This window comes from Sorex fumeus, unplaced genomic scaffold (genome assembly GCF_029834395.1).
Source record: "Sorex fumeus unplaced genomic scaffold, SorFum_2.1 ptg000034l, whole genome shotgun sequence".
In the NCBI taxonomy this organism is placed as follows: Eukaryota; Metazoa; Chordata; class Mammalia; order Eulipotyphla; family Soricidae; genus Sorex; species Sorex fumeus.
Window position 1 is genome coordinate 35683274 of NW_026606091.1, and position 24255 is coordinate 35707528.

Genomic DNA, 24255 nt, shown 5'->3' on the forward strand with positions numbered 1-24255 from the left:
GGGGCCACATTCAGATATCCAGGGAGCTTTTTTTTTCCCTTCTGAAGGCAGTGTGGAATCATTTAAGGATTTAAGTACGGAAAGGAAATTGTAGAATGTGATGAGGGCAAGGGGGTAACTCAAAGCCTTAGAGCACACATGTGCTTTGTATGTGAGGTCTGTGGATTCAATCTCTGGCATTGCATAGTCCTCTGAACAGCATTGGTTCTGTTCCTCCCCCTCCCCGATGCCCCAGAAAAGAATAAAGAAAGTAAAATCTGATCAGTTCTGAAAGCTGATGTTCTGGCTTTGTGAAAAAGAGATTAAAAGATTGAAATTCATGTGACTATATTATTAAATATGAGCCCGAGCAAAGTAAAGGAATTACAGTGCTACTGAGATAAGCAGAAGAATGGCAGAGAGATAGGAAGATGGTCAAATTAATAGGATTTGGAATCTGGTTGGAAAACTTGTTTTGGGGCCACGCCCATCTGTTTTCATGGCTTGCTCCGGGCCCTGTGCTTAGGGATCACCTGCTATACTCTTTCTCTCTTTCTCACTTTAACCATGTCATTTCTTTTTATTATTTAAATTAATTTTTGATTTTGTGTTTTTTTTTTGTTTGGGGGGCCACAGTTGGATCAGCTCAGGGGCTATTCCTGACTCTGCACTCAGGAATCACTCCTGGCGGTGAGTAAGGGGATCTTATGGGATGCTGGGGTTATCAAACATGGCTTGGCTATGTACAAGGCAAGCACACATCCGCTGCACCATTGCTCTGGCCACTTTATTTATATTTTATTAAAATTTTAAAAACCTAGGGGCTGGAGTGATAGCACAGCGGGTAGGGCGTTTGCCTTGCATGCAGCCAACCCAGGTTCGATTCACAGCACCCCATATGGTCCCCCAAGAACTGCCAGGAGTAATTCCTGAGCATCTCCGGTGTGACCCAAAAAAGCAAAAATAAATAAATAAATAAATAAATAAAATCTAATCACCACGAGTTACAAAGTTATTCATGATTGACTCTCAGGCATTTAATGTTTCCACACTAATTCCTTTACCAGTGTCTATTTCCCTCCCCCAGTTTCCCTCTTGCCACTGCTTCTAGGGCAGGCAGTTATTTCTTCTTCTTTTCTTTTTCCCCTTTTGGATACTGTCTGGTTTCCATGCTTATTGTTTCACCTCCTTTCAGCACCAGCAGCCAGTCCTGGTCCGGAGTGACCACTTCCTCTTATCAGTGTTGTAGTATTATCTCTTTGACCCCTGGCACCCAGTTGAGTCTGAGGGTAGGAATGTGAGGGTTGGCAGACAGTGGTTGGAAGGGACAGCAGGACAGTGTCCAGGGTGTCTGGCTAAGGCAGAATTACAAGTGGGAGAAGGGAGAGATTCGGGGGAATTTCTCTTTAATAGGCCTGGTCTCAGATATTTGTGGATGTCTGTCAGGCTACTACATGTTTTAGTTTCAGAATTCCTAAGGCTTCTGCAGATTGAAGATCTGACTGGAAATCATTCTATCTCTCGCATGTCCTTTCTAGTCTAGATTGACTGCAGAGTCCCTTCAGAGCACCAGAGTTCCAGTTTATTGATTCTGTTTGCTTTTCAGGGTTCTCACACCCTGAATGTCCTCATTCCCTCCTTACTCGGTTTACATTCCACCGTCAGACAGTGTAGTACTTTCCGGCGTTACCATACTCCCCTGACAAAACTACCCTGACACCAATTCAGCCAAACATGGCCAATATTGAAAAGTACTTGTCCCGCCTATCAATCTATACTTATGAATCTCAAATAAGACTCTTCGTGCAGCCGGACTGTTGTTCTGAAATTCTATTTCATTTGTTCTCTTCCTCCCCAGCCTGCTCCCTCTCCAGAGTGTCAAAAATCTCTTCCATCTTTACTCTTGGCAGATGATTTTGTTTCCAAGTTTAACTGAGAAACTGAAGCAAAATGGAAAGTGTGGCTTCACACTGTCATAGTCACCTACAAGCTGTTCTCCCGTTCCTCTTTTACTGTGTTTCTTTGTGTTCTTGTTCTCTCATTAAATATATATATATATATACATATATAAATATTTACATCTCTATATAAATATTTAATATACATATATTCCTTCTCTTGGGAAAAAAAGCCATTCTCCTACTAGCTGCATCCCCGTTTCTTGTGTAGTTGTCTCTTGACTGTTTCCTAGTTTTTACCTCCTTTCTCTCTTGAATCTATTCTGATAATCTTTGCCCCAACATCTCCACTGAGTCTTTTGTTGCTAAATTCACTTGTCTTTTCTTGTGCTGGAGCAATAGCACAGTGGGCTGGAGCAATAGTACAGCGGGTGTGGCGTTAGCCTTGCACACGGCTGACCTGGGTTCAATTCCTCTGCCCCTCTCGGAGAGTCTGGCAAGCTACTGAGAGTATCTCGCCCACACGGCAAAGCCTGGCAAGCTCCCCGTGACGTATTCGATATGCCAAAAACAGTAACAACAAGTCTCACAATTTGTTGGGAGACGTTACTGGTGCCCACTGGAGCAAATCGATGAATGATGGGAGGACAGTGCTACAGTGCTACAGTGCTTTCTTGTGACCTGTCTTTAGTCTTGGACACAGTTTCTCACTCCTAGTGTGGGAAGTAGTTTTCACTTGGTTTTGAGATCAAGCTCCTTTTTTGATCCTCTCCCTCTCCCGGGTTCTACTGCCTTTTGGTTGTCTTGGTTGCTTACTCTTTTGCTCTCTGACCTCTCAGTGTCCGCATGCACAGGGGTCCAGTCTTGGCCCTCCTCCTTAGTGAGACTCCATCCAGTACTTTACATATACTGACAATTCCTAATGTACTTAAATTACAGACCTCTCTCCTCAAGTTAAGTCTCAGATTTCTTTCTTCCCATTTTCCTTTTTTTCTCCCTCCCTCCCTCCCTCCCTCCCTCCCTCCCTCCCTCCTCCCTCTGTCCCTCCCTCCCTCCGTCCCTCCTGTCCTTCCTTCCTTCCTTCCTTCCTTCCTTCCTTCCTTCCTTCCTTCCTTCCTTCCTTCCTTCCTTCCTCCCTCCCTCCCTCCCTCCCTGCCTTCTTTCCTTCCTCCCTCCCTCCCTCCCTCCCTCCCTCCCTCCCTCCCTCCCTCCCTCCCTTCCTTCCTTCCTTCCTTCCTTCCTTCCTTCCTTCCTTCCTTCCTTCCGTGTTCAGGGCTTAATCCTAGTTCTGTGTTTAGGGATCTATCCTTCCTTGTGGTTGGGGGACCACATTATGCTGTCAGGGATTAAACCTGGGTTCAAGCACCTTACCTACTGTCCCATCTCTCCGGCTCTCTTTTATCTTATCTACTCACATAGGTGCCTGACACCTCAAGCCCAGCCACAACCTGATCTTCCCTCTCTGATCTTGCTCCATCTGTCACCCTCTCCATTTCATTTGATGCCAGCTGTCTTTTCAGTTGCTTATCAAAGGCACCTCTGATACATCTTTGACTTTTCTCTTTCATACTTCATATCTCGTCAGTTGTGAAGTACTATTACTTTAATCAAACTTCGAATATGTCCAGAATTGTATTACTTTTCCACTTTTGTCACTGCTATATATTTAGTCCATGCCACCACGCTCTCCCCCCTGGCATCACTGCGGTACAGGAGTCCTTATTTCAGCACAGCATCCAGGGCGATCCTTTACGCTGAAAGTCAGTTCGCTCATTTCTCTGCTAAAACCCATCAGTGGCTCTTGTGTCTCATCCATTTGCCCTTCACGTCTTTTCCTTGCATCCCTTTCTTTGCCCACTCTATTTCAGCATTGCCCGTGGACTCCTTCCACCACTGGGAGTGTCTCCTGAGCAGAGAATTAGGTGCGACTCTCCCACCAAATAATAATAATAAAGAAATAAAATTACAGAACTCCCTTCTGACCCATACCTGGTAATTTGCCGTAACTCTTCCTGGTATCACCTTCTAGCATAATTTACATATTATATTTATTGACCACTTCTCCCTCCCTCAGAGAGTGAACAGACCACGAATCTCTTTTGCTCAGTGAGGCATCACAAATGCCCTCTTTAATGCTTGGCATATAGACTCAGTAAACGTGTTGGGTAGATGAGAGAATAAATCAGCCTCGGGGGCTGTGAATATGAATGAGATTACTATGGAGGGCTGTGTAGGATGAAAGAACACAGCAGAGGACCAAATGCTTGGGTCTTTAATCAACAATAGGAGAAGTGATAACCTAGAAATTAATATTCCAGATATGTGGAGAGAATAACCCAAAAGCAAGTTGAAAAAAATACTCAGGAAAGGTTGCCTGAACAATTTATGGCCTATCTATTCTTTTTAATATCTTGATTTTTATCTTTGGATTAAGTTTAACCATCAGAGAGCTGCATATCTAGGACATGGTTTTAGCTACAGTGGGACTGCTTTATTTTTCTATTTTACATATCTTTGATTTTTGGCCGCTATTCTACCATAAAAGACATTATTTACAATCGATGAGATTTTTTTTCCTCGTTTTATTGAGTCTATTAGAGTTGTATTATTGAAGATGTTATCTGTATGACAAAAATGCCCTTCTTAGTTGAGGATGGGGTGAAATGGGGATGTATAGCACTAGTACTGTGGGAAGGAGTGATCCCTGAGCACAGAAGCAGGACTAAGCCCTGAATATCGCTGGCCCCAAAGCAAAAAATAGGTGGGGGGTTATAAAATTTCCTTGAAAATAACAATAGTAACCGTGGTGCTTCTATTTTTTTTCTTTTCTTTCTGGGTCATACCCAGCAATGCACAGGGGATACTCCTGGCTCTGCACTCAAGAGTTACTCCTGGCGGTGCTCAGGGGATCATATGGGATGCTGGGAATCGAACCCGGGTCGGCCACGTGCAAGGCAAACACCCTACCCGCTGAACCATGGTGCTTCTAAATGCTTTATTTCTTTTGGCTTTTGGTTCACTCTCTATGACACTACTCAGAGGCTACTCCCAGCCCAGTACTGGGGTATGGAGTGAGGGCTGCTCCCAGCAGTGCTCAGAGGACTATACCATGCCAGGGGTCAAGAGCTTGCACATTAGGGGCCAGAGCAGTAGTATAACAGGTAGGGTGCTTGCCTTGCACACAACTGACCTGGATTTGATTCCCGGCATCCCATATGATCTCCCTAACACTGCCAGGAGTAATTCCTGAGCACAGAGCCAGGAAAGCATTGCCCAGTGTGACCACCCCCCAAGCCCTCCTCCCCCCAAATATCTTGCATATAGTTCTTTGAGCTATATCCCAAGTCCTCCCAAACTTAATTTAATTAATATTTTAGCTGGTGGGGAGCTTGAGTCACACCCAGCAGTGCTCGGGGAACTTTCCTGGCTCTGTGCTTGGAGTTCAGCTCTGGAAATGCCTGGAGAGTTGGGGGTGGTGGGGAGGATTGGGGCGGGGGAGACACTATGTGGTGTCAGAGACTGCACTGGGTGGGCTGCACAAAAGATCTTTTCATTTGTCTTTGGACCATATCGGGCTGAACCTTGCAAGGCCTTCCTCCTGGCTCTGTGCCCAGGGATCATTCCTGATGGGTTCAGGGTATCACATGATGTGCCAGGGAACAAATGCCTTACCCACCATACCATCTCTCTGACCCCTGCACATGAGGTCTTATCTTCTGTACCATATCCCTGGTCCCAAGACAGTAGACACGTTTGGGGGATGGAATGGGACTATCTCCTGGCCCTCTGCTCAGGACTCATCTTTGAAGTTCTTAGGAGGGGCACTCTCTGTGGTCCTGGTGATTAAATTCAGATTGGCTGCATAAAAGGCGGGCACCTTAACCCCTGGACTATCTATCCAGGCTACTAAACAACTTTGTATTTTGGCTTAACCACTTTCTTTTGCATTAAAATAAATGAAGTTTTTCATCTATTCAGGATTGTATAATCAGCACCCCAGTTTTTTTTTATTAGTGAAACACCATGAGGTACAGTTGTAGATTTACAATTTTTTGTGCTTGGGTTTTGATTATACAATGATCAGATACCCATCCCTTCACCAGTGCCCATTTTCCACCACCATGGATAATATCCCCCCGCCCCCATCCCCTCATCCCCCCCTGCCTCTGTGGCAGGGCAATCCCCTGTGTTCTCTCTCTCCTTTTGGGTGTTGTGGTCTGCAAAAGAGGCATTGAGTGGCAAACATGTTCAGTCTATAGTCTACTTTCGACATGCATCTCCCCTCCTGGGAGGATCCTCCAAACACCCTTTATTTGGTGCTCCCTTCTCTATCTGAACTGCCCTTTCTTCTAGGATACCCGGCTGGCCTCTAAGTTATAGAGTAATCCTCCTGGCAGCACCCCAGTTTTAAAATACTATATCACCTAAGATTAAGTTCCCTGTTCTTTAGCTCTACTGAGTCTCACCATGCTCCTCAGCCCTAGACTACGACTAATCTGTTTTATTTCCACAGATTGACCAGTTGTGGACAGTTCATTTATGTGGAATCATAAAGCTTGTGGTCATCTCTAACTTCTTTCAGTTAGCATGTTTTCAAGGTCTATTTCTGTTGGAGCATGCATCTGTTTTATGACTAAATCGTTGAATGGATAGCATCACATTTTCAACTACTTTTAAGTTGCTGAATATATTTGTATTGTATTCCACTTTATGACTATTGAGGATAATACTCCCCTGCATATTGTTTGTATTTTTGTATAGACATATTTTTAATTCACTTCAGTAAATGCCTAGGAAACTTCTGTAATAGTAATTCTGTGTTATGCTTTTTAAGGGAATTCCAGATTCGTTTTCAAAGTGTCTGTATTTCAAATTCTCTGTAGTAGCCTCCCAGCATCTGGCTTTTTGATTCTGGCCATCCGTGTGGGTGTGAAAGTAACATCTTATTATGATTTTGATTTGCATTTCACGACGACTAATGATGCTGAGTGTCTTTCCATGTGCTTGTTGTTCAACTTGTATGTCTTGTTTTGGAGAAATGTCTGCTTTGATCTTTTGCTCATTTTTCAATGGGGAGCGTGTCTTTTTGTTAATGAGTGGCAGTGGGTCTTTATATATTCTATATAGATGTCTTTCATCAGATACATAATTTGCAACAATGGTCTCCTGTCTTTTATTCTTTTACTTTTACATAGTTTATTAATCACTAGATATTTTGATTTTTGTTTGTTCCATTTATCTTTGTTGTGTTGAATGTTGTGCTTTTGATGTCATATCTAAGAAATCTCTGTCTAATCTGAGGTCATAAACATTTCCTCTTTTTTTCCCCTCTGTACCTCTTTTGTAGATTTAGCTCTTATATTTCGATCCACGGTCTATTTTGAGTTAGTTATTGTGTTTGTCCAAAAGAGGTCCAACTTTATTCTTTAGCATGTGGTTGTCCACTTGTCCCAGCATCATTTGTTGAAGACTTGTGTTTTCCATTGGATTGTCAGCACTGTTGTAAAAATCAATTAGATATAGGTATGTGGGTTTGCTTCTGGGCTCTCAATTCCTATCCATGATCTGTTTATCTACCTTACTACCTTGTTTTTTTGTCTGCTAGGAAGCTTAGAACCCAATGTGAAACCTACTGGCAGGTGTCTAGGAACCTCAGGGATGGGATTGGTGGACCCACATCACCCCTGGCTTCCCTGTTTCCCTGCTCCCAGGTGTTCTCTGTTGTTGTTGTGTTGTTATGTGTGTGTTATTAAAACTTTTTAATAATGAAATGTGGAAACATTAATATATACATAATCCTTATACTTTGGATGTTTTGTTAATATCTGCAGCTGAAGTTAATTTATACATTTCCTCTGCCAGCTAAAAAAATGTGAATTTTCTGTTAAATATCTCAAGTGTTTCCGCAACCCCCCTCCTGTCAGATTATTATCATCAGCTGATGTTCTTGCTTTTTCAATTTACTTTTAATTGGAATAAGGCTAATTTCTAAGCTTAGCACTTACTCGACTGCCTGACTCCCCTGTTTCTGTCATTAATAACTTATTTTTATCTTCCCCCTGCATCTGAAATGATTATTTTATGTACACTGAAAAGTGTCTTGGATATAATTTGGTCCTCTGTTAAAAAAAACTGTAATGTTTATGTATATTTATTCAATAATCCCATTTGCAAATGTCAAGTGTATGGATTAACATTAATGTAGAAAAGTTCACATCCACCATGATATTCATCACACCTAATTCATAATTATGAAAAATGGAAATCTGCTAAGTGGAACAAGGAATATATATTATATTGAAGTTTGAGTAGAATGTTGTATTTTTTTTTCAGTGAAGGTAATAGACTACCACAATTTCAAATTAGTGTAAAACATAAGCATTAATATTATTGTAACTATTATCTCAGTAATAAAACTATTTAAAATATGTATATATTATTATGACTTCGCCATAAGTGAAAGGCAAGAACTATGTGAAATAGACATATAAAAAAGAGTATTAGGAAATACACAAAAGATAATTTTTTCTCAGACATTGGGAGAGTGCCTGATTTTCTACTCCAGTTTAAATTCTATCATTCTTTTGTGTTTTAATTTGAAAATTGTAAAAATTTGTAATACTCATAGGAATGTCTTTTTTCCCCCGTTTTTTCAGATGCGAATCTGGTTACACTGGACAGCACTGTGAAAAGACAGACTTTAGTATTCTCTATGTAGTGCCAAGTAGGCAAAAGCTCACTCATGTTCTTATTGCAGCAATTATTGGAGCAGTGCAGATTGCCATCATAGTAGCAATTGTCATGTGCATTACAAGGTAGGTCATGACGTGCTGACTCTAAATTAGGGGTGGATTATCTGTTGGATGAAAGAAAAACCTGACGCCAGACTAAAAATGATAGGAGCTGTAAGTGTCACAGTGTGTGTGTGTGTGTGTGTGTGTGTGTGTATGTGTGTGTGTAAGTGATCTGAGAACTCCAGGTTTTCATGTGGATATCTCTTGCATGTGTCTTTAAAATATGGGCAAAAGCTCATTCCTGGGGTCACAGATCTATCAAGGGAAGCTGGTAGAGGGAGCATGAGAATCCAGTCCATACATGAATTTAGAGATCTTAGAACTGTGCTCCATTTGTGAGCTTGTTGTATTCAGGGATGATAACAAAAATAACATTTTAGATGTTTGCACATGTACAGAAGAGCCATGTGCCATGTAGATATATCTTAAGCCCTGCCCAACCAGAAGATTCTTAAGACCTAAGAAGATTCTTTATTATAGTAAGTATGACAAGAAAAGAAGAAATCCACCAGGTTAAAGATAACAGCTTTTTGATATCCTAATATTTTTCTAATATTATACTAGTAAGTCATAAGCTTCAACATTCTCAAGGGAACATAGCTCAATGGTAGAAGGCTGCTGGAAATGTGTGAAGGCTCAGGTTTGTCCCTGGACCCAGAAAAAAAATCTTGACATAGCTGAGCCCATTTGTTACAAATTAAAGGACATATTTAGAGAATGAATGGTATAAGTGGTTGCTTTTTCAAGCTTCATTTTTAAGAGTGGAAACTAAGTCAGAACTGAACTGGACCGAGAAAAGTCAATGCCAATCCAGTTCATTACTGTTTGGCTTCCCAGTCTATGTTCTTGCTGGTCTTTTTTACCTCCTATTCCAGAAATCCCAGAAACACCATCTCTGCACTTTCTGCATGTTTCTGGGCAGAGGATTAGATCATATCAAGTACAGATATTGGCAGGCCATAATGGATTTACAGCTCTTCTATCTAAGATTTGGATGGAGACCAAACTTTTAGTAGTCTCTGCCATCTGGAGCTGAAATGATAAATCTAAAAATGATAAAAGAGTTTTCTCTGAGTAACAGATACTTTTCATAATCTGGCGCTAGAATGAGTGGACTTTATTTCATGCAACATATGATGTATCCTTAGGCAAGACTAGTGAGTACAAAATTGGGTAGTAGATGAATGCAGGGGACATAGTGAAATAGGAATGAATGACAGCAGAAAGAGAAGGTAGATGAAAGCTTGCAGCAGCAGGGCTGCTGTGGCTACTTACAATAGGCCCAGAGGTAAGTTATTTACCCGTGGTCAGCCAGCTAATATGTAGAGTACCTAAATTTGGATTCAGAAATGCCTGATTCCAAAGTCATACTTTTCTCTTTCCCCAGAACTGTCAAAAAAAGGGTCATTATGTCATCCTAGGAAATACATTTGCCAAGTACAGTCAGCCCAAGAGATCCAGTTTCCAACTTGATTTTGTGGAAATTCAGGTTTTAGAGGTACAGAGACGCTTGGTGTAAAGACATTTAAAAACATATTTAATGTGAAAGTCACTGGTATATGTGAGGGAGAGACCATTTGGCATTATTAGAGTATAGCAGGAAAAGGGAAGGGGGGAAATAAAGTAATGCAAGGGAAGATTTTTCTGGTCACAGTGATCTTTGTGCTCAAAGAGTGCCAGAGTCCGCGGGATGCAGCTTTGGGTCTAGCACTGTCTCTGTAAAGATGCAGAGAAATAAATCCTGAGATGGGAAGGGCTTTTCTGAAGGTCAGAAATAGATGTGCCCTTTCTGAGCTTTTATCCAGCTCAATTCTTGGGTTCTGGGCATACCCTAATCCTCAGTTACTAAATTAAAATGACCTGACAGGTAATTTTCAAATTCGTATCTTACTTTTTACCCCAAATCCATTTGTTGCCTTCACACTTAGACATATTATTTTTCTTAGACACTCATTAAAATATTATTTTTCAAGAGAGTTGGGGAGGGGATTAGACCAGACCTGAAAATGCTCAAGGGATGTTTCCTAACGCTGTGCTCAGAGGGACTGTTCTACGCAGCTCTCTCTGCTCGGGGATCATCTGGGGATAGCAGCATGCAAGGCAGATGCCTTGCTGCCTAAACTCTCTCCAGCCACATCACATTCAATTTTCTAAACTGTTTTAAAGTCTTCACTGCCCATGTCTTCTCATTGAGTTAGTGCAGCTGTCTCCTTGAGACTTTTTTCCCCCCCACTTGTGGCATTTTCTCCCCTCCCAGCTTATCTTGCTGTGTTGGATTTAGAATTTTATAATTATGTCCTTGCATTTATCATCATAGAATTCTTCAGGAGTGCTTCTCCCACGCAGCCCACTGTGGGACAGCTGTTCATTTATCCCATGGAGTCTGCACATGGTAGGAATTTCTGTAAAAGGCTGCTCCTGCTGACCTGCTTATCAAGGCTGTATGAGTGCCATTTTCTCCTTTTATAGGTGGAATGAGTCTCGTTTTTGTCTAGATACGTAGAATTAGAGGCTAGTGGGGCAGCATCTTTCTAACCAAACGTCCTTAAATGAAGAAAAAAACATGGCCCTGTGAAGTTGGAACTTTCCCAAGGTCATGGCGAGTTAGTGATAGTTAAAGAGGGTTGTTTGGCCTCTCCCACAGTTTCCTTGCTTGTGGAATGGAAATGATCCCAGCTCTGTTTACTTCAAAGTGTTTGCATGAGGATTGGTGAGATAAAAATCTGTGAAGTTTCTATGAGAGAAGTGTTATCAAGGCTTTTTAAGTCAGCACAAAGCAGTGCTCTTTAAAGAAAAACACAGACCTCCACAGCAGGAATACTTTTTGTCATAAGACTTGCCAGTAGATTGTGCGTTCTTTACTGGCTGAAATGTTTGATGTCAGTTCAATTCTTAATTTAATATTTTACCTCAAGCAGAAGTCGCATAGCTAGTAATTATCAGAATGGTCAGAATCCATTCTCTTTTTTTTTGGGGGGGGTCACACCCGGTGATGCACAGGGGTTACTCCTGGCTCTGCAGTCAGGAATTACTCCTGGCGATGCTTGGGGGACCATATGGGATGCTGGGAATCGAACTCATGTTGGCCACGTGCAAGGCAAATACCCTACCCACTGTGCTATCGCTTTAGCCCCCACAATCCATTCTTGTGCATCGTAAGAGCTTCTAAGTTTGTGTTGTAGTAGCCAGGCACAAGAACAGTGGTGAGGTTTGCACTGTGCTCACAAAGACAGGCAGTAACATGCAAGCAGAATCAAGGCCAATCCCCAGAATGGCAGTCCTCTGGTATGTGGTCTCGTGATTCGTCCAAGCAAGGTATGCAAGAACTTCTTTTAAGTAGTTGCCTAAACATTTATTAGTCTTTTCTCTGGCTTCATACCTGAGCTTAAGAAATGCCACTTCCCGATTTCTCCCTTCATCTAATCCAATTTTATCATTTTAAGGTTCCATTAGGCTCTGGGAAATTATGTAGCCCAGGATCTTTTGGGCTATGAGGGGCTTATATGTTGTATTTTTCACAGTAAACATAATGGGGTTAGGTTAGAGGTAGGTCAAGGATTCTTCCTAGGACTGTATGTGGCAAGAGTATAGACCCCAGGAATGGGTTTAACTCATGTCCACACCTCGTTGCATATCTGCCCAGCTTACCACTCAGAGCTTTACAGGGAAGATAGCATCTGATGGGTTGGTCTCTTTCCTTATCGTGCAGCATATATCATCCCTCCCCCCTTGTGCGTGATCACATGCAATGTGGCTTTACATGTGAAATGTGTATTTACTTTGAACCACTGAAAATATCCCCAACAAAATGACATTCTTTTTCTTTTGTTTAAATTCAACAGAAAATGCCCTAAAAACAATAGAGGCCGAAGACAGAAGCAAAACCTAGGTCATTTTACTTCAGATACATCATCAAGAATGGTTTAAACTGATGACTTTTATATGTACACAGACCATGTGATGTACATTTATTATGTCTTTTTTTAAAGAATGGAAATATTTATTTCAGAGGCCTTATTTTTGGACATTTTTAGTGTAGTACTGTTGGCTCGTATTTCGAATATTCAGCTACAACAGTTTTGGACTGTTTAGTAGTCTTTGTTTTATGTTTTTAAATACAGAAATTTGTTTCCACAAATTTGTACCACATGGTAATTATAAGACTTGTTCTTTACCCATGGAATGTAATATTTTTGCAAAGATGGACCACTTCACAAATGGTTATAAAGTCATACTCTCTTCTTTCACAATGAACACAGCAAATGGCAAAGCATGAACTAAAGGTAAAGATGTTTACAGATTACTTTTCTTACAAAAAAAATCTAGAAGACACTGTGTTTAAATAGACATTTAAATGTTTTTGAGATTTAGTAACCAATTTTTTAGACACTGCCTATCGCATGAACTGTAAAGCTGTGTGTGTTAGATATAAAATATTTATAAGATGTATGTACTAAAATTTTATTATTTCACTGAAAAAATAATTCTGATAATTTGAAAAAATTTCTGGCAGCATTGATGGAACAAATCACAGAAAAGTAGATTTAGATATTGTGAAAATAGTCTGTCTAAGGAACAGATAGGAAGAAAGCCTACTCTATGTTAAACTCCTTTAATACACATTCATTTTTAAAGAAAATGTTTGTTTTAACATAAATAACAAATTGTATCAGTGTTTGTGAATAAATGCAAAAATAGTTAATGATTGGTACTCTTAAAGTGAGCTTTAAAAACTATCTGAAACCTCTATCCAAATTTGTTCTGTAGTAATAGCTATATTAATAGACCGTTGGTGTTTAAAGATCAGAAGTGTGAGTAGAATGTATTCAGCTATTTAACATGTAGTTTAGATATTCCGAAGTATGCATGTAGAATTAAGAATATGTTCAAAATTAAATATTAATTTTAATATTTGGTTTGCAAAAGCATGCTATAATATAATGTTTTCACTATATGCCCTCTGGTTTTGTGTGTTTCTTTACTACCTTCTTTGGTGTTGATCTCTCCGTGCACTTCATATGTGAAATTAATAGACAAATAATAGACATTATCTAAAGGCAAAAGTTTCACCCAACATTAGGAGTCTGACCCAAGGTTATTTGGTTTAATATTAGTAACAAGGTAAGCTTTAGTGAACATTTTTTAATAAAGCTTTTCTCTACTACCACAATCTTATTTGAGTCCCTTAGTCAGTCAGCAAGCATGTTTGGAACAGTACCCAGTGCTTTGCAAGGGTTCATGTTGCAGAACAGTCACTTATGGGTATTTATAGTTAGAAATACTTGACCAGTCTCCAGGGGTGAGGTTCCTCCAGCCCTTTAAACAACGCTGTTGTTGCCTGTTACCCAGCTAACTTTTTGTCCTAAGCACCCGAATTAACTGTGGTAGGACCATCTTTCGCTGAGAAAGAAATACAATGGCACACAATGCATCTGCCTCAAGTGCCGATAAAGCGCACCAGAATCGCCTGTCAGCTGCTTCAGAAGATGAAGACCAAGACGCTGCCCTCACCATTGTGACTGTCCTGGACAGGGTGGCCGCCATTGTGGACAGTGTGCAGGCCAGCCAGAAGAGAATCGAAGAGAGACACAGGGAAATGGGAAATGCCATCAAATCTGTCCAGATTGACCTGTTGAAGTTCTCACAGTCCCACAGCAATACAAGCTACGTTGTCAACAAATTGTTCGAAAAAACCAGAAAAATCAGCGCTCACATTAGAGACGTGCGGGCCCGGGTGGAGAAGCAACAAATTCATGTGAAAAAGGTTGAGACGAGGCAAGAGGAAATAATGAAGAAAAACAAATTCCGTGTGGTCATATTCCAGGTAAACTTACGCTTGCGTGTGTATTGCTCCATTATTGCAATCTCTCTGGCATACTCTCGTTTCCAACAAGTCCTGCCAGAGAGATCCAGTGTCATTTGGTCACTGTTGTGTATAGTCATATCGTGAAGCCTCGTATCAGCTGAATCTCATGATGAAATCATTTCTGCATTAATTAACTTTCTATTATGTCATTATTCTGAACTTCTCAACCATGTCATGAAATGGGAACTGTGGATCATAGTGAAGACTATATTTTGTCTTTGACACTTTATTAGTGAGGTCCTCTCAGCCTATTAGTCATATTAGCATGATGCTCTTTCATAGACTGTGATTCTGAGCATCAGAAGAGATCTAAGAATCCTCATTAAAATAGTTCTTTGTTTATAAAAATAGAAATTGGGGAACAGTAGCTCAACAATGTGATTTTCTCTGGAAAAGATCTAAACAGAAAAAATTGTTGGAATTTTTTCAGGCAGTACTATGTAGGTTACATCATAATAAGAAAAAATTTGAATTTATCTATTGATCATCAGGCACTAATTCTTATTTGTATTATAGTTATGGATGTAGGAATCATAAGTGATTGCATATTTTATTACATCTTTTCATGACTTAGCATAGTCATTTTTTGGTATGGCTTTGTGTATTAGTATTATTCTACATTTGACACATACTTTTTGTATGAATATATCCATGGTACAAATCTGGTATCTGTAAATCAACTTTAAAACTCCTAGAAGATCAAGAGGAACAAATTAAACTTTTCCTGTCATAGAAAATCATGAAAGTCATTAAATATTTCACTCAGCAAAGAATTTCACTCTGACCTATACATATTGAAGTTCTTAAAATAAGTATTTTTTGGTAGGAAAAAAACATTTTAATAGTTTGCTAGCAGATAATGTATCTTGGGAGGGTAGTTTTTGCAGTACATATAAGAAACCTTGAAACTGCATAAACCTTTGGACTGTGAAATTTCATGTCCAGAGAATTTAAGCACAAAATCAGAAATGTGTTCAAGAATGGTCAGTGTTATTTATCTTTATTTGTTAAAAGAATACACTTTATTTTTTTTAAAAGAATGGATGCCCATATGCATAGAGAATCTGCCCAAATAAAAGCAAAATGTAGGAACACAGTTGGATTATGTGGGCAGATATTTGTAAGCTAGTTGGGATGTGGGCTGATACTCCCCATAACATTCTTCACATGTTATTCAGCTCTCAGTGGCTTGTTGACTGATAAAAGTTGTAGTGGGACTGCAGAGAGGCATTTTGGATCTGTTTTAAGATCTTTTTGTTCATTTAGGATAAAATGAAGGGAATGAGAAGAGTTGTTTACTTCAAAGGTTAGGTGAAATGAACTATATGCCAAGTCTTTATCCTTTTCCTTTCTGTCCAGATGCTTTGAGGCCCTTCTGCCTACTTTAGAGACAGAGACAGAGACAGACAGAGACAGACAGAGAGAAGAGAGAGGAGAGAGAGAAATCAGAACTCAGTCCTAGTATTAGTGGATGTAATGGGGTTCTAGCTTTGGTGTTGGAGAATGCAGTATCTATATTTTTTAATCCACTTTCCAAGGGCCTTAACAGTAGTGCATGGGGCATATTCAAATTTATTTGTGGTATCTGGCACTTCATCTGAGAATCTCTATGTCGCAGGCACCCAGGCATCAATTAGAATTTAAAATGGATGGATCTTCAGAGTTCAGCCTTAAAATTAGAATTGATTTGTTTGTCTGCTGACATTTCTAAAAAAGTTTTAACATTTCTGTCACTGTCTCTGTCCTCCTGTTATTCATCGATTTGCTTGAGCGGGCCCAGTAACGTCTCCATTGTGACACTTTGTTACGGTGTTTGGCATATCGAATATGTCATGGGGAGCTTTCCAGGCTTTGCCATGCAAGTGAGATACTCTCAGTAGCTTGCCAGGCTCTCCAAGAGGGGCAGAAGAATCGAACCTGGGTCGGCCGGGTGCTCTGTGTGCAAGGCAAACGCTCTACCCACTGAGCTATTGCTCCAGCCCAATATTTCTATATTCATCTGTTATTCCCTGAAACTTGGTGTTTTTTTCTCCTTTCTTTGATTCCCTTGAGTGAATAGAAGATGTTCTGCAAAAGCAACTGGGAGACACTCATTTGGGCCATGTCTTTTTTTCTTGTAGAATGTACTGCTACAAAGATTCTGTAGTTGTTGAAAACCTAACAGCATTTTTTTTTTTGCTTTTTGGGTCACACCCGGCGATGCTCTGGGGTTACTCCTGACTCATGCACTCAGGAATTACTCCTGGCGGTACTCGGGGGACCATATGGGATGCTGGGAATCAAACCTGGGTCGGCCATGTTGGCTGCGTGCAAGGCAAACGCCCTACCTGCTGTACTATCGCTCCAGCCCCCTAACAGCATTTTTTAAAAAAATTTTTTATTAGTGAAACACGATGAAGTACAATTATAGACTTAGAAATTTTTGTGCTTGGGTTTCAGTTATACAATGATCAAGTACCCATCCCTCCACCAGCGCCCATCCTCCACCACCACGGGTCCCAGCATCCCTCCCACACCCCATCCCCCCAAACCCCCATCCCCCCCATCCCACCCTGCCTCTGTGGCAGGACACTCCCCCTTGTTCTCTCTTTCTCCTTTTTGGTCCTGTGAAAACCTAACAGCATTTTACCCATATTCAGTTGAAATCTTTTATACCAGGAGAACCTGTAGAGAAAAGAGGAAAGAAAATGCCAATGGATTCGATGATTTCTAAGATGCTACAACAGTGTATACAGTATTAAATTATTGTTAGCAATTAAAATTTGATCTTATAATTCACCCTTCTATTTAATATGCAGAATGGTTGTGCTGAGAACTGTCCCTTCTAAAATTAACTTTTAACTGAGCTGTTCAACAACTATACATTTTATATCTACTTGGGTATTTTTTCCCCAAAATTGTATATTTGTGTGCTGATCTTCATTGGTATCTTAATCTCCTACAGTTGCATGTGTCTGAACTTTCACCTCGTCTTGGATACTGGCAGGAGAAAATTATTTGATGCTTCACATACTTCTCGGTTTTGTGGGGACTGGCACAAACCTGGCCGTGAATAGCTCAGGGCTGTTCAAAGCTGCATGCTTGGGGTCGCTCTTGGTGGTGCTTGGGGGATCATGAGATGCTAGGGCTGGGGAATCAACCCAAGCTTTCAGCATGCAAAGCACGCACCCCAGCCCTTTGAGCTCTCTCCTCTCCCTATTGAGATTTCCCGCTACATGGACTTTCTCCTTGATGACCTTCTCATCATGCAAGCCAGGAGTCTGACCCAGTCCTCTAGCAGTTTTGCTCACTACTCCCACTACTGGCCTGTGACTACCAAATGCGATTCCCTAATGATGTATCCCTGTCTTGCCTATATTCCAAATTTTCTTAATTGAAAATTTATTTTGCTACCTGATCAGGGCCCATTTTTTACCTTGTCATTTTTTTTGTTACGGAAATCACCTTTTTAACTGATTCCTACACCACGTTGGAGCGTAGTTGTCTCTGATCATCTTCACTTATTACAGTGTCTCTATCATTAATCGATAATATCTCTCACTCACTGGAATTGCAAGAAGTAGATCCACAGAACAAGTTCCTCACGCTGCCTTTGTTTTGATTTCGTGTCCAGTTTTAACTGGTGTTCAGTTGAAGAAGACTTTCTGATCCTCAGTTAAGCCATCTCTGATCTCTTCATAGCAGTATTGTGAGGGTCCTGTTCTAGCCTACCCACCTCCTCCCCCACGCACATGCACACACCACCACCAAGCAGTGATAGTTCTTTGGCTCTGTCCTTTTCTAATTATACCTTCTCAAGCCACACCGACCCATGTGGTGTTATGAAGCTGCTCCTTGTGGCAGGTGGCAGGAAAGGAGAGGAATAATGTTGCTTCTGATTCATCAGCAAGACATGGGACTCCCACCCAGCTTTCCAGCTTCTTCTCTGATTCGGTAACCAGATTTAACTTTAAGTTCAAAGTAATAGGGCTCTCATAAAACGTCCTTAATTTACAGGCAGAATATTTATCAATGTATTTCTTGCATGTTTCTATATTGCTTTAATTAAGCAGATTTAGAAGCACGGTTTCCTTGAAAAATTTTAATTTACAGGTTCAGTTTATCATGATCTTTATTCCTTTTCCTTTGTAGTTTTAGCATTTGTCAGGAATGAGGTTAGTTTTTTGAGTAGCTGTGTTTCTGGGTTGGTTCTCAGGGGCACTAACTAGTATGTTTGCCATGTTACCAAATCCAATTCTCACCCTTATTTTTCTGGCATTTGACATAATTGTTTCCTGTGTCTCTTGAAACTTCTTTCACTTGTGGCTTTTGCGGCAGGGAGTAGGTGCTCTGTGGGTCTCCTTATCCTTCTCTGGCAGATATTTATACTTCTTGATTCTTATCTCTTCTTCCTTCCTTCCTTTCTTTCTTTCTTTCTTTCTTTCTTTCTTTCTTTCTTTCTTTCTTCCTTTTTTCCTTTCTTTCTTCCTTTCTTTCTTTCGTTCGCTCTCTCTTTCTCTCTCTTTTTCTCTTTCTCTCTCTTTCTCTCTTTCTCCTTCCTTCCTTCCTTCCTTCCTTCTTTCTTTCTTTCTTTCTTTCTTTCTTTCTTTCTTTCTTTCTTTCTTTCTTGTGGGGGGAAATGGGGAGGTGGGAAAATTTGAGCCACACCCACTCGCTGGCTGTGCTCAGGGTCTGTTCTGGCTCTGCTCAGAAGTGACTCCTGGTGGTGCTTGGGGGACTCATCTTTAGTGCTATAGATTGAATCAGGGATAGCAGGATGCAAAACAATCACTTTTCCTCTTCTTTTTTATCTGTAGGTTTAAAGGTAATTTATAGCACCAAAATACAAGTCCTGGGCTTGATCTGAACTCATTTGGTGGCAAAATCTGACTTCAAGTAGCATGAGGTTGTTCATGTCCTTATCCCATTTCCGAGTCAAGATTCAGCTGTGCCCTCCTCCCCCCTAAAAAATGCTTCTTCCCTAAATCTCTTCAGGAATGTCTTCCCAGTGCTATTTCCAAATCTGAAATAATCTGAATTGTTACATATTCCTTGACCCCAAGGCATTTGAATAATGGAGTATAGACCTATGAGTGTCTGGCAGACCTTTATCTTTTTTTTCCTTTTTGGGTCAAACTCAGTGATGCACAGTGGTTATTCCTGCCTCTGCAATCAGGAATTACTTCTGGTGGTGCTCTGGGGACTGTGTGGGATGCTGGGATCGAACCCTGGTTGACTATGTGCAAGGCAAACGTCCAACCTGCTGCACTATCGATCAGCCCCCAGAATATTTTTTATCTTGCCTCATGAATTTATCTGTCTTTGCAAGAGTTGAGGGGTGCACCCAGCAGTACACAAGGGCTACTCCCGGTTCTCTGCTTAGGGATCACTCCTATTGGTACTCATGGCATCTTATGTGGTGCTGGGGATCAGACCTGGGTCAGGCCATCTTTGACTGTGCAAAGCAAGCTCATGTTTTGGGGTATGAAGATGTTAGACCACACCTGGCAGTGCTCTTGGCTCTGTGCTCAGGGATCACTCCTTCCATGGTTGGGCGACCATGTGTGGTGCTAAGGATCAAAGCTGAATCAGATGCATTACAACGCAAGCTGTACTATCTCACCAGCCCAACTTCATTATTTTCTTTTTTTTTTTTATAATTTATTTATTTATTGAATCACTGTGGGAAAAGTTACAGAGCTTTCGGGTTTAGGTCTCAGTCATGTAAATATCAAACACATTTCCCTTTACCAATACTTATTTTTAACCCCGAACCCCAATAGACCCCCACCTCCCCCCACCCCTCCCAATTCTTGTGAGGCAGATGAGTTCTAGTTAATACTCTATCTACTTTGACTAGATAGATTGTTTTGATAGAAGATGCACAATTATTGTTTAGAGTTTACGACCCACCCCCCACAATCAGATATGCTGAAACAGCATTGTGAAATGATTTGCTTTCTACAACTTGGTTTAAGGATAAAAATGATGTCGCGCGGCCGCTATGGCGGCCGCGCGGTTTTGAATTTCTGCTATTTTACTTATTGACCCTGGAAGAATTTCTATTAAAAGTTAGATAGTTAAGAGATTGGTTTCTGTGCCCGTGCGTCCATTTGCTTTTCTGCTCCAAGCGGCTGGTTCTCTGTGCTAAGTCCTTGTGCCTCCGGGGCCGTGGCCGTGCCGGAGAGCCGCTCGTGGGGGGCAGCCGGCGACCTCGGTGGGGCGTGGGGGACGGCCCACAAAGCCCCCCTTCCCATGAGGTCCCCGCCGCTCCCGCCGAGCCCGTCTCAAACCGGCTGTCCACAAGGCTCCCGTGCGGCCGCCATCTTTCTTTCCCCCAACTTCATTATTTTCAATTTCACCTTTAAATTGATGGCACCAGAAAGTTTCTCTAGTCCAAATTTATTCCTCAATTCTAAGCTTATACTCAAAGATATTTGATTTCTCTACTTGAATGGCCAGTGGCCATCGCAAAGCTATTATGTTTGGGTTTCATTCTTCTTTTCCAGTCTTATCTTTGTGCTTTCTTTCCTGCCCTAGGTAATGAGAAACCTATCCTTCACTGCTCAAATCCTGTGCTTGGGAATCTTTGGTCTTTGATCCTTTCTAAGAGTTCACTCCTGACTCTTAGCAGCAGAATCCTATTGGTTCTCCAGAGTAGCTCCGTAATCGTAATCGGGTGACTCTCACCCCCTCCTTTGTAGTAACCCAATCCTGCACTCTCCTGGCTTTCTCTGTGGTCTCCAGTGCTTTCATAGATCTCTCATTTGCAGCAGTGCTCCTTCTACAACATGGATCAAATCATATCACTGGGTCAAAATTTGTTTTAAAAGGCTTCCTAGCACACTTAGTAAGAACCACTACCCTAATTCATGGATACAGAACCCTATGAGATCTGGCCCTCCTGCTCCTTCTCATTCTCCTGTGGTCACTCTTGCTGGTCATGCTACCCTCGCCCCCACTGGTTTTGTTTCTCTTCCAGTTGAGTAGTCTACACTAGGATTTTATCTATTAGTGAAGCCTTCCCAAGCAACTTCCCTTCCCAGATGTAGTATATTCCACCCCCCGCTTTTTTTTTTGCGTTTTGGATCACACCCACCGTTGCAGAGGGGTTACTCTTGGCTCATGCACTCAGGATTTACTCCTGGTGGTGCTCGGGGGACCATATGGGATGCTGGGACTTGAACCCAGGTCAGCCACGTGCAAGGCAAACTCCCTACCCGCTCTGCTACAACTCCACCCCTCCCTTTTTTTTTTTTTAAATCTGGCACTTATCCTTGAACATGGTATGTATTTAACTTGTTTGTCTCTAGGAACATAAGTTCCTTTACTCTGTTTTCTTTGCAGGAGATTCTCAGTTCCTAGAACATTGGCTGAGGCCTGATAGGTGCTTAGTAACTCTTTGCTGAGTGAAGGCGTATGCCTCTTACTTCATCCAACAGTCACTTACTGGCTTATGTACAGCTCACTCTGATATGTGTGGATGTAAGACACGAGAAGTGAGACATCTCTGTTATCATACAACCTGTCATCTCGGAAAAGCCACAGGGAGACGTATATAAATAGGTAGAGTTTCAGTTCAGCTGACACAGTGGTAAATGTTAAGAGAGATGAGAGCCATTTTGCCATAAACCGGAGACCAAAGCCATCTCAGCAAAGTTGAGGATATTTGAATTCCCTCTGAAGAATTCTGTTCATAGATGAAAAGAGGTGGAGGGATATTTTAGAGAGCAGGAATCACATCTGCCAAAAGCAGGAGGGACAAAACCTTATTGTGTTAAAGGAACTGAGGAGGGTGGTGGTTTGTTTTGCTGGACTGGAGGAAAACGCAAGTAGATTTAATTCAAATTGAAGAGCCTTTTAATCATATTATGAATTTGAACTCTAATCTCTAAAGTAGTGATGAACATCTGAAAGTCTTTAAAAACACTTATCAGGAGAGATTTAGGTGCTGTTTGGCAGTAGAGATATTACATAAATTCAGGCCTGAGGTGACAAGGAGGAAAGAGAAGGAACAAGTATTATTGACAACATGAATAACTAGTTGGTAGTGGGATGAAGAGGAGAAATAGCTATTTGGATCTTTCCTTCTGAGGTTTCTGTCTGGTTGGTGCCTGAATATTCAGAGGTGCTTAGGAAGAGGTTCAGGAAAAGAAGGAGCAGCGGAGAGATTTATGGATGAACCTTGAGTTTTGGACATAAGTTTGAGATGCTATGTTATGCTGAGGTGGATAAGTCTGTTGGTCATTTAGAAATGTGTCTTTTCATCATAGGAGAAGGGATTGGAGATAAAATACATGGGGATAAAATATATGTGCTTAACATATATGTATATACACAGCCCTTAAATTTAATACACTTAAAGTTTAATTCAAAGGCTTAGGAATGGAGGTGAAGAAGGGGAGAAAGAGGCCAAAGAGTAAAATTCTGAGTTATGCCAACATTTAACAAGCAGGCAGAAAGTAAATAGCCCACAGTGGGGGTTTAAAAGTCCTGGCCAGAAAGGGATAAACTGGTCTCTAACATGCTTTCATTTTCTTCCTTCAGGAGAAGATTCCATGCCCAACATCCTTGTCTGTTGTAAAAGATAAAAGTGTTACTGAAGAGCATGAGGAAGAGGAGGAGGAGATCTATGAGCCTCCAATAGAGCTGTCTTCAGATGAAGAATATTATGTTGAAGAAAGCAGATCTGACAAGCTTAGAAAGTCAGGCAAGGAGCACATCGATAATATCAAAAAGGCATTTTCCAAGGAAAGCATGCAAAAGACACGGCAGGATTTTGACAAGAGAGTGAACCGGATCAGAACTAGAATAGTGACCCCAGAGAGGAGGGAACGGCTGCGGCAGTCCGGGGAGCGGCTGAGGCAGTCCGGGGAGAGGCTGAGGCAGTCTGGGGAGGAGAGGCTGAAGCAGTCAGGGCAGAGGCTGAAGCAGTCCGGGGAGCGACTGAAGCAGTCGGGGGAGAGATTTAAGAAGTCTATTTCCAGTGCGGCTCCCTCAAGGGACACCTTTAAGATGCGCAGCCGTCGCAAAGCTAAAGAGAACACAGTGGCAGAAGGGCCTGTGGAGGTCGGGGAGATGGGTGTGGACATCATGTCTGGGAGCGAGTCTCTGGGCCCCAATGGTGAGTTCCCCAAGGAGCGGCAGCTCAGGGAGACAGATAGGGAGACAGATGGAGAGGAGACCCGGGCAGAGCGCCCCCGCCAGGAAGGAGGGGAAATCCCCACCCCAGAGCCCTTAAAAGTGACTTTCAAACCTCAGGTGCAAGTAGAGGATGATGAATCTCTTTTGCTAGATTTAAAGCAATCATCATAAAGAAGAATGGAGTATAACGACAGAGCTCCTTAATTATTATAGTTTGAGGTTACGTAGCATGGACATTTACATTTATATGCCAATGGGAAAACGTAAATGGTCTAGTGACTTCGCAAACAGAAACATTCTCCTGTGCTTCCTTGGGAATTTTTTTCCTCCTCCCTTGGGTTTTTAGTGATCTAGCAGCTTGCTAACATTTTTTTTTAAATATATATGTTACTCTGTCACTTGTGGGTTTTTTTAATTCCTTTCTCTGACCCATTAGGATAATGATTCCTAGAAAGGGTCCATGAGGAATTTAGTATACTAACACAAAGGAAGAGCAAATACGTGCCCTTGTGTGTATTCCCATTTTAGTTTAGATTAATGAGACTAATTCAAGTGCATTATAGAATTTGTCCATTACAAAAATGAAGGAACATTT

The 24255-nt window shown here is 41.3% G+C and overlaps 2 protein-coding genes across 2 annotated transcripts in view; both read left to right on the plus strand.

The window, feature by feature from the left end:
* TMEFF1 (transmembrane protein with EGF like and two follistatin like domains 1) overlaps positions 1-13625 on the plus strand; it is a 99289-nt gene extending 85664 nt beyond the window's left edge. The window contains exons 9-10 of the mRNA XM_056117367.1: positions 8534-8692; positions 12514-13625. Of these exons, the coding sequence (XP_055973342.1) occupies positions 8534-8692; positions 12514-12598 (244 nt within the window). The 3' untranslated portion in view covers positions 12599-13625. The remainder of the gene's footprint in view (positions 1-8533; positions 8693-12513) is intronic.
* A 95-nt stretch (positions 13626-13720) lies between these two features.
* CAVIN4 (caveolae associated protein 4) lies at positions 13721-24032 on the plus strand. Its single transcript, XM_056117371.1, has 2 exons — positions 13721-14495; positions 23064-24032. The coding sequence occupies exons 1-2, from the start codon at positions 14088-14090 to the stop codon at positions 23829-23831; spliced, it is 1176 nt and encodes a 391-aa protein (XP_055973346.1). The 5' UTR covers positions 13721-14087; the 3' UTR covers positions 23832-24032.
* Positions 24033-24255: the final 223 nt, after the last annotated feature.